This window comes from Sinocyclocheilus anshuiensis, unplaced genomic scaffold (assembly GCF_001515605.1).
Source record: "Sinocyclocheilus anshuiensis isolate Anshui unplaced genomic scaffold, SAMN03320099.WGS_v1.1 scaffold1486, whole genome shotgun sequence".
Lineage (NCBI taxonomy): Eukaryota > Metazoa > Chordata > Actinopteri > Cypriniformes > Cyprinidae > Sinocyclocheilus > Sinocyclocheilus anshuiensis.
In genome coordinates this window covers 261,002-271,862 of record NW_015552651.1, presented here as the reverse complement: position 1 = coordinate 271,862, position 10,861 = coordinate 261,002, and the positions used below count along the sequence as shown (strand labels likewise).

General features: G+C 37.0%; 1 protein-coding gene across 1 annotated transcript; it reads right to left on the bottom strand.

Annotated features, from left to right (window-relative positions):
• Positions 1 to 1,144: 1,144 nt before the first annotated feature.
• LOC107667066 (gamma-aminobutyric acid receptor subunit gamma-1-like) lies at positions 1,145 to 9,741 on the bottom strand. The gene is made up of 9 exons (XM_016458663.1): positions 9,162 to 9,741; positions 6,739 to 6,899; positions 5,196 to 5,263; positions 4,785 to 5,005; positions 4,420 to 4,502; positions 3,822 to 3,959; positions 3,061 to 3,213; positions 2,714 to 2,913; positions 1,145 to 1,875 (listed from the first exon to the last, which is right to left on the bottom strand). The coding sequence occupies exons 1-9, from the start codon at positions 9,230 to 9,232 to the stop codon at positions 1,600 to 1,602; spliced, it is 1,371 nt and encodes a 456-aa protein (XP_016314149.1). The 5' UTR covers positions 9,233 to 9,741; the 3' UTR covers positions 1,145 to 1,599.
• Between the last annotated feature and the right edge of the window lie 1,120 nt (positions 9,742 to 10,861).

Sequence of the window (10,861 nt, the reverse complement as noted above, 5' to 3'; positions counted from 1 at the left end):
TTAAGGGTGTGAAACAGATTAAGTTTAATAGATATTCTCGCCATAACAATCTATGTATATGCAGAAATATAAATAGGTTATCTTTCGGTATATTTTTATTTGTATTATCATCTGGTTGTTGCATGAGTCTGAAACTGTGAGGCTGTCATTAAGAAAGACAATAGTGTAGAATATATTAAGCTACAGGGCACAACACAGTACATAACAGATGTTCAGAAAGGGAGACAACTGATCAAGATAACATCCGACAAACCACATGGAAGCATCAAATAAAACAAGCAACAGCCGAAAGCACAACAGGAGATTGAGAAAAACACTTGTACATTATGTGTACAGATGTTTTGAGACATCTGTACACATTTCGCTCACATGCCCTGTTCATCTGTTTCTCAAATCAAATAGGACTCTTGAGATCATATTTAACCTAATGTAAGACAAATCCATATTAAATGGCCTTTTGATTTAGACTATTACCAATAGAGAAGGCATCCATGGTTTGTGTTGCGGTTGAAAACTGTTAATTTTCAGATGTTGCGGTTTTGAGACTGTGCGACGGGTCTGTGTAAAGCTCTTCTGCTGAAGTCCATCAGACCCGTTTCCAAATATGGGTTGATTAGCCATAGGAGCTCAGATGAGTCATGCAATTACACTGACAGAAATCTAGCCATTCGCGAAGAGAGATGAGATGCCGTCTTGAATACGAAAGAGAGAGATGAACTCTAATTTGTACTAAAGGACACTGAACATTTGTGAATGGTAAAGGCTGCTCTATTCCTTTTGTTTGATATATAATAAAATTACACGTGAACCCTTTTATCTTGGTCACACTGGCATTTGTTTGTGTCATCTATTGCAGAGACAGCTTATTAGTTCAAGTCAAGAACATTTCACAGTATCATTATAGGCTAATTCCAAGTGGGTATCCTGGGTAATTCTTGAGCAGAACAAAATTCTATTCATGTAACCTTCAGATATCTATGCTTTGGTTTGTTTAGTAATGCAGGTAATTCACACAGAAATATAGCTATTTTAAGTTTGAAATAAAAACATTCTGATAGATTAACATGTAAATATTAGTTTTCTAATGTGTTTTTCTTTTCTCTTGGAAAATTTGTATCAGAAGCGACTAATAGATCTACTTTTCATTGCAAATAATAATATTTAGCTTCAGCCAGAGAGATAATAACCTGAAGGTCTGTCATAGTTGCAATAGTGATGTTAACATGATGCTAATATCGCAGTAAAAAAAAATGCAGTTGTTTTTAAGAGATCATTTTAAACTAGGCAAGGTTTGATATGGCCCGCATAACTGATGAAAAACCAAACTTTTAACATTTCCTTCTCAAAAACCGAGATTGCTGGTAATATTCAGTTGGCATCAGTGCAAAATCACATTTATCGTCCTTCTAAGATTCAAATCCTTCAATAAATAATTACCAGGTACAATTAAAGATACATCAAGTAATAATACATCCAAATCAAGCCTCACACCTCCACTTCTCTCAAAGATTTATGCTGCCAGATTTAGCAGATGGAGAATTTACAGAAGATTTGCAAATATTACTAGAACTGAGTCCCTCTCCAACTTGCCCAGTATCTTTAAAGATACAGATATCCAATCCAGTAGACAAGGTTAAAGAGGCCAAAGGCAGTTGGGAAGAATATTCGGGAGTAGGAGTCGATTTTGGAGACATGGACATGCATTCTGTTTTCACGCCAAGCTCCGGAGTGACAATCATCAAAGCAGCAGAAGAAACTGGTGCAGTCTTTGCCGTCCAGACATTCATACGCATAATCATCATCCTCGTGGTAGGGAGCAATATTGTTCATCTGCAGCAGAGATGTCCCTGGTCTGATGTTAACCATGCTGGGTTTCTACACAGAGGAACAGCAAGGTCACTACCGCTTCATTGCTAAAGCAGTGTGCAGTACAAAAGCAAATGCCAGAGCTGCTGCACAACACACTCAATTAGCCGCAAACAAAAGTACAATGTAGCCTATTCTAATCTGAGCTATGAATAAGTCAGTAAGCTTTGCAGTAAGCTAATTAATTGTACATATCATTGATCAGCTAGGTGCTTACTTGTTCTGTGTTCTCTAAGCAACATAAAGCTTAAAATGTTGTCATTATTTAATCATCCTCATGTGACTTTTTATTATTTTTATTTATTATACATTTTTAAAGAATATCTGGCCATTCTTTTCAGTAAAATGTAAGTAAATAGCAAAAACACCATACAGGTGTCAGAAAAGTGGTTGATATGATAGCTTTGTTTGAGGAACAGACCAGAATTATACGATTCACAGAAAAGCTTAACATTTGAGCTTTCCATAGCATTCTCAGAATAGAAGTAGCAATGAGCCATTCTTTTGAAAGGGATCTGCTATGATTTGGTTCATCCGATTCTCATAAGTAGCCTGTATGATTTGCTTATGAATCACATAGATTCGGTCTCTTCACAAACCTGGTATCAATGTAACACACTAGTCATATGGACCACTTTTATGATATTTTATGGTGTATTTGATCCTTTTAGAAGCATAAAGGTGCTGAGTCCCATTCACTGTAATTATATAGAAAAGAGCACAGAATTTCTTATTTTGTTTTCCACAGAAATGTATACACATTTTGAATGACATGAATCTGAGTAAATAAAAGAATCGTGTTTTTTGGGTGAACTGGCCCTTTAATAACAGAATGAAGTTCATTCACCTGTGCATGGCTTGATTTGGTCTTCTTGTTCTGTCGATTGCTTGTGAAATAATGCAGGGTCCCGTATTCCATAAGAGCAGCAAAGGTAAAGATGAAGCAGACAGACACAAACAGATCCATGGCTGTCACGTACGACACCTTCGGCAAGGACTTCCTTGATATGGTGCTTAGGGTTGTCATGGTGAGCACAGTTGTAATACCTAAGCCAATCAAGATGCACAGTAATTGAGGACCCCCACTGAAGCATTTCCTTTTCATGATCACATGAACTTGTGTAATGCATTCACATATCAAATGCTAATGATGTTCCTATTGATTAGTATTAATTCTGAAGCTTTTTAAATTACCTAAAGATGTTCTGGCAGGCACAGCATCCTTGTTAATCCAGAAAGAGACCCAGGATAAAACCACTATCATACTGCAGGGGATATAGGTCTGGATGGTGAAGTAGCCCATTCTCCGGCTTAGGTCAAAGAAAATGGTCATAACTACATATTCCCCTATTAATACAAGATATTAAGGCATTTTAGATATTTTTTGACAGTAATTATGCATCAGCAAAGATATTATAATCAATGGCTCCAGATACACTATTAATAAATAACAATAAGAAGATTAATAATAATAACCACTCATGTATTCTTACTTTTATTATTTATTATTATTAACAATAATATTTATTATTATTATTACTATTAAATAAGTATTATTATACTTACTTACTTATATTATAATCTATTATTATTGTTATTTTAAATGATAATAATAATTACTATTATTATTATTTAAAATAAAACTATTTTATTATTAATAATATCTGCTCATTTATTATTATTAATTACCACAGATCTACTGATGCTATTAATCTTTGTAATATCATCAGTAGTAGTAGTAGTAATAATAATAATAATAATGACAACTCAAAATCTACTAATGATAATAATCATTATTAATAATAATAAAACAACCACTCGTGTATTATTATTAACTTATATTATTTGAAGATTAACAATAATAATATCTGCTCATTTATTGTTGTAGTTATTATTATTAATTACTAAAAATCTGCCATTATTATTTATTCCCTTTTTTTTATTATTTCTCATACCAGACTGAGTGTGTGCCACATCAGAAGTGTTCCGTAGACCCACAAAAGCAAATTGGTAAAGCCTCCAGTACCGCTGGTCTGCAACCTCAACCGAACGACGTTGCCATCTATACTGGATCTCATTCTTTGGATACCCATCTGCAAATAGACACAAAATCACATCCACCAGATTACATGTGAACTTTCATTTCGGTGTGTAAGTGATAAGAAGTTACAGTGATGGCAGAATGGCACTGAGGCTTCACACGGCAGCACTCTGTTAGACTAAAGTGCAGCATGCCCTTCCCGTGCCCACAGACGATGATGACATGAGAAGCTGAGGCATGATGCTAATAACGGATAGAGGGGTGACATAGACTGAGAAGAGGAGAGAGGGGATGGAGAGACAGCTGGAGAAGGATGATATCTGTCCTCACTCATTGCAAGGTTAGAGGATGGTAGTTGGTGCAGACCTTCTGCAATGTTAAGGTTTGGTGTTGACCAATATTGGCAATGCATGGTTGGCTGACAGAGGCAATGCATGGGGATTGGCTGCCTGGCAGCGTTCAGGACAGGACTGAGGCTGAGTGACAGATTGACATAAGAATTTAACACCTACAGCTTGAAAACTCCAGAGGGCACGAATGTTCATCCATGGGAAAGTTATGCAGCTTAAGGTAGCATTCCGCATTAATAGTCAACCTAACAAAAAAGAATCATAGACAATAGCAAAACAAAAAAAAAAAGTTGATTGTGACATTTAAGAGGTAGTGCATTTGTGCAGGCGTTGATATCTGTGCTATGAACACACTCAGTCGGATTTAACAGTCCCTGACATAAATGTGAATCAGATGTAATGGCTTAAACATGCTGCAACGGACAGCGGGTGTCATTTGGTACAAAAGCAAATGCTACGGGACAGGAATACGAGGACACATACTTCTGTCATACAAACATTCACTCAGCTTTTAACCGTGGACTCACCTTAGAGTATACATCACTCTTCCATTGCTCCAAAGCCGCAGAAGGCGATTGGGTGTCGTGATCCAGTGGGCGTCAGATTTACGTGAGTTGCGGAAAAAGGTGTCAGGGATCCAGATTTTTCCGACCATGTTACTGTTGAGCATGAGGAGTTTCATTGAGCTGTTGAATTTGAGTCTGCTGTCGTACCACGTCTGAGCAAAGAAGATGTCTATGGTGTACTCCTAAAAAAAACACCCAACAATGAGAGGTCTAGCCATAAAAGTTTACGGTTGCTTTTGTAACTGTGAAATGATGTGGGTATTGGTTGTGACAGTGGATTGGATGATTGTGAAATGGATCTAAACGGTTGCGTAGAGTGTCTGTTTTTTTTACAGCTCTGAACGTAATGTATTATTGTACATTTCTGCTCACCATATTGATGGGATCTACTGGGCCAATGCTGTTCACGTACACTGCCGTCTCAATCACAGTTGGTCTCACTAGAATATAATTACAAACATTCAAATGACAATAATTGTCAATCATAACTATCAAATAAATAACAAAAAATAAAATACATAGTTATAATATCAAAACAATATAATACAGTAAGTGATTTAATAAAAAATGTATATTATATACAAATGTTGATGTTCTATTATATTCATAAAATCAAAACTTACCATAGTTACTTAATGCACCTTTCAATTGTGCATCTTTCATTGGTGCATTGAATTATGGAAGCCGTTTCTGCCATTTATCCCAATTCCAAGTTTAAATTTTTAAGTTTACATCTCATAATTCTGTGTTTTTGTTTCCGACACAATATAAAATATAAAAAAGGTAACTGAGACTTTTTATCAAACAATTTTGACTTTTTTTCTCACAGTCGCAAGTTTATATCTTACAATTAGGACTTTTCTTCTCAGAATTGCACATTTTTATCTCGCAGTTGCAAGTTTACTGTATGTATTCCACATAATTCTGTGCTGGAAATGGGCTTCCATAGAAAAATATGTTTGTCTTTATAAGCTTTAATCATTTATTAACTTTCTCTTCTTCTTTTTCCTTTCTCTTTTTGCACACATTGTGGGCTATTGAATAATGTTAACCAATAGCAAAACCAATAGCCAGCTATTTTTAGCAAACTGACATTCAGTCTGGCTCCACCCTGTTATGTAACCATCCAATCAATTCCTAATCAGTGGATACAATCGAATTTTGTCACTGAAAACTCAGAAATACATCTCATTACAGAAGTGAAATGGGCTGCAAACCGATTCATGTTTCCTATAACAGCCACAAAAATTACTCAAAGCTGCCTGAATCCTCATCCTTGCAGTTTCATCAATATTTCTGTCGCAGTCAGTCACAGAGAAGTGATAAATAACAAAATCTCGGCTAGTTGACCTGCACTTCCTCAGCACTTGCTCTGCGCTCTGATTAACTGAGTTCTTCTCATACTTACACTCTCTCCCTCTATCTCAGACACATGAAACACAGATAAAGAAGGAAGATCAATAGTCATTTGGGTCTCTTGTACCCGAACACCCCCGAGATAAATCCTCTTAAATAACTGAACTCTACTCAGCTGCGTCGCTTCCAGAACACTGATGTACTGAGAATAAAGTGACCTGTACAGCTCTGGTATAGAGAAAAACATCAGCAAAATCCTAAAGCCTAGCACTTCTTCATTTAACATTGCAATAATGCTGATGGTAAAGTAAAAATGATGATCACAGAGAAACTCTGAACTGCTTGGAGTGTTTAATTGTCACAGTGTGTTCCTCTTCATGTGGCTTCCTAATAATGATGGCATTATCTTATAATTATTAACATTTTTCAGTTACCCATAAGCTGTAACTGTGTTTGAAGGTCATAAACAAGCCTAGACAGAATCTGTGGGCAATTTGTGTGCACAGAGCCTGTGTCGGCCTGGATATAAGCATACAACCTTTTCAAAAAATGGACTTGCCTCCGATATCTGGTCTCAGTTTGTTGTCATAACCTTGCAGTAATTTGTTTAGGATAAGGGTGACGTCGCTCTCATAGACCTTTGGTGATAAAACCCAAGTTTTATTTATGGGGACATCCTCGTAATCTTCCTCCTCTGCTTTGCTCGGGCCAAATGCCATGCTGTCATAAAAAAACAAAAACAAAGAGAGGCATATATGAGCAGACAGACAGCAGTGAGGTAAATAATAGAGCAATATTAGATTTAAAATTGAGAGTAGTTAAAAGAGGAGTCAGTTAATATTAGGAGCTTAAACTCTAAAGAGCGAGCGACTGGTTTAAAGTATGACAGACAGAGGGAGAAAGAGAGAATTTGTATGATGAGTTTTACAGGAAGAACAAATAAAAGAAGTCATCAGATACTATAAATGTATGGGACCACCGTGACAGCAGGAGAGAGGAGTCTTTTAAATGAGCGTAATGCAGGAGGTTCTAATAAAAGAATGCAGTGATTAATGAAGATGTGTTCTGGCAGTGGAGGGAGGGAACAGCTGAAGGTGAGGGGTTTAAATTATCACCCACAACTCCCTCTCGCACTCACTCGCTTGCAGTATATGGTGTAAAAGCTTCTAAATTTATTCTCTGGAGCATTATCTATAGGAACAGACATATCGAGGATCACTTCTAACTGAAATGTGCGCCATTACAATAGAGTCTAGACTGAGTCTCCTCTGATGCGCATTGAAGCTGCCGGCCATAACAACTATCAGCGCAAAAGACCGCCTCTTGGGTAATTTGAAAAATATTCAAAACAAGATTCGGTTAGCCAGTAGCCACTATGTACCACAATTGTTAGGTACAGTGTATTTATTGTGTTCATTTTGCTTTGCAAAACACATTTGCTGTTATTGAGGTGGGATTCGGTTAAGGCTAGGGACAGGTTTTGTGGTATATGGTTAAGTTTAGGGTGGATGAAAGGGTCAACAGTATAATTATAGATATTATTTAATTACAGATTTATTTGCTGCAGGTATTTTTAATTGTAAGCATGATGTAAAACCTGCATGTACACAATAAGTGAATTGTATCAAATTATTAATTTAAATGTTAGTAAATAGTAGTTAAAAACACTTAATATAAATGGGGCCCTGAGATTGAAATGTCTATTTAATGCCTTATTTTGTGAGAAAAAAGTTTAAATATATAAACCAAAATATAGCCAACTACAGCAGAATTACACTTGTTCGATTAATGTAGTGTACTGCCATTTATCTAGATGTGACATATAAAATAATAAAACTGATCTGAATGGTCTAAATATGTTTGTTTTTTTTAAGTACCCAGACAAACCGGTAAATGTGATTATATATTTGAGCTTTGTCTATAAACAAAAAATCTAAATGGTACATTCCCATACATATGCAAATACTGAAAGACAGAAAAATCAATATGAAGCATCCCTGTGGATGAGACCCATGTGGGTGAGGAGAGAATGTAGGTTATTAATTCCTGTAGGCACAGCACTGAGTGGTTAAAAAGCAGGCTGTCAATGGAAAATACAGACAGAATATTTTCCTCAAATGCAGTATTTTATATTGTCTGGACACAACAGTAGCCTCTGAATGACATTTGTGGGCTAATAACCATGACAAACACAGTTAGAAGACAAACAAAATGCCTTAATAAGAGGGGAAAAGCGTTTTTGGTCATAGAGACACTTAGAAATGGTTATTGCCATCACTTTTTCACATAATGTAAGTAGCTTAAATAAGAGGAATGTAATATTACAAACCAAGTATGTTTATTCTATTAAGCATTTACATATGTACATAGGCTATACGTTGAATGAGCTGCCAAAAAATGAGCTGAAGGAAACCAAAGTAGCGCGAGCCAACATAAGTGTAGACTACAACCTATGCATAACATTTACAACGTAGAAATTGTGAAATACCCTTCTGATCTTACTATGTGAGGATGCAAAATCTAATACTGTCTGTGTGAGCATAGTTCGGGGTGCTGTTTGTTGAACTGTAGCTGATTGCTGACTAAAGTCTCCTCAAGGTTGTTTGGAGACTTTTTCTTTTTTAGGTTGTTTGGAGACTGCCACTGCACTTCCACGCTAAAAAGACAACATCAACACGAATGCCCTGAGCAAAGCTGTCACTTACAATCTGTATTATTATTCTCAAATGTATTCAGTGTACTTACAACTGCACGTGTCGTGGTCGTGATCGACAGTTAAATGGTGGAAATGTTAGGTCAATAAATTTGACGTGCTACAAGAAAAACGTAAAACTAAAACGTTCTGCAGCACTTCGCGTTACAGAATGACACCAGGTGCTCGCGTTGTGGAGTGCAAGTGTGTGTTGTCGGTTAAGGGCTATTTTAGTAGTCATATTGACTGCACCCCTTGTTTCTTTTGCCCCCTATGAAGCGAAAACTTACCAAACTCCAAGCAGACCGGGCAACAGCCAGACCAGCGTCTCTTCTCTCCGGCGGCGATGCAGCAGAACCATCGTGCGAACACTCGGCTTATAACCAAACGATCTCCGAAATGAATTAGAGCGTAAAGACGATCAAACCTTTGAGAGATTTAAGCGATTCTTAACACGGTGGTCGAAGGCGTCACCGTATGCTGTCAGTTGTTGTCTAGACAAATGCATATAGCTTGAGCCTATGGTCTATATGTCAGGCAGTAGAGGCGGTGTGGATGTGAATGGTGAATGCGGGATTTCGCTGATTGCGGCACCGCTGCGTTCATCCAGCGTTCTGCTGAGTGAGACGCTCTCGATGTTCCGGGAGCTATTAGAAACTGCCTGTAGGAAAAGAGCTGACTGCTATACCTCAGAGAATTTACATCAAGCTGTGATTGATGAAACCTTTACTTAGTTTTGCTGTTTTTGGGGGTTAATAAAGTGACAAATGAGACATTTTCAATGGCGCTGCACCAAAATGTGCAAAGTAGCCTACTATTACCAAACTTAACCATAAAATGCATAAAGAGGGTAGAAATTAACTTATGAAATGTTTTTGATGGTGTGTGTGAATAAGCTTTTTAAAGGAATTTCTGTCAGTAATTTCCTGTTAGTGTTTAACCAAAATTGATTGGTGTTTCGCCATCTATAAAACGGTTTGGCTGACTAATCTTAAAGACTGAAAACAGTCCACTGGTTTTGTTGTTGTTGTTTATAATAATTGTAATCATTTAAAATGTATGATAAAGTGATGATGGCAGTATAGGCCTACGTATGATTTGTCAATGTACGTCGAATTCTGATCCTATCCACCTTTTCTTGCCGTAAAAATGGGCGCGGACATTTGTAAATTCTATGGGTCTAGTTTCCGGTCTCATCCGCGTCCAGCTATTTTTAGCTGTACAAAACCGCTCCTTTTGCTGCTTGATATTGAAAATTGGTGTGTCTTACCATATTAGTTTAATGTATTATCTTAATTATGAACACACTGGTTTGTAGTGCAAACAGTTTTACCGTTTACTGCACGTTGTTATTCTTCTCTTTATTTCCCAACCGGAAGTCTCACCCATAGGCTTACTTCCGCGTTGAAGAAAAAGGAGCTTGAGCTGCATATGTTGCTATGGTAACCTCTTCGTCGCAGCATATTTGTGTTTTTATGGTGTTTTTGTGTAACTTTTGTGGTCACTGAATCGTTGTTTTAAAACCCAGTTGAAATGTGTTTATATGGCCTTCCCCTAACCTATATGTAAAAACAGATTTTGTATTGGTAAAAAAAAATCCATTAGCCTATCTTACTTTTTTATTGTTTTTTTATCCTTATCAAATCCCCACGAGGATGTAAAACCTGAAATGTATGATGTTGTGGGGACATAATTTTGGTCCCCATGAAGAAACGGCTTATACATCATACACAATTAGGCCTGTATGCTTTCTGAATGTTTACTGTACGGGTTTAGGGGATGGAGTTTAACGTTTCTACAGTATAAAAATTATTGTCTGTGGAGTGTTATAAAGCACAAATACTCAACGTGTGTGTGTGTGTGTGTGTGTGTGTAAGGCTGCGTTCGAAAGCTGAGGCAGCGGACTTGATGCCTCTCTGCCTTATCAGGCAATAGCTTTGCAGGCATCGTTTGCGCACAAAGGTAGCCTACCTCACAAAACTGATTTCGA

Coding starts and splice junctions, on each gene's coding strand:
- LOC107667066 (XM_016458663.1), bottom strand. CDS start 9,232: ATGGTTCTGCTGCATCGCCGCCGGAGAGAAGAGACGCTGGTCTGGCTG. Junction 6,900..9,161: donor CCCGGTCTGCTTGGAGTTTG/GTAAGTTTTCGC, acceptor TTTTTATGACAG/CATGGCATTTGGCCCGAGCA. Junction 1,876..2,713: donor CCAAATCAAGCCATGCACAG/GTGAATGAACTT, acceptor TCCTCTGTGTAG/AAACCCAGCATGGTTAACAT.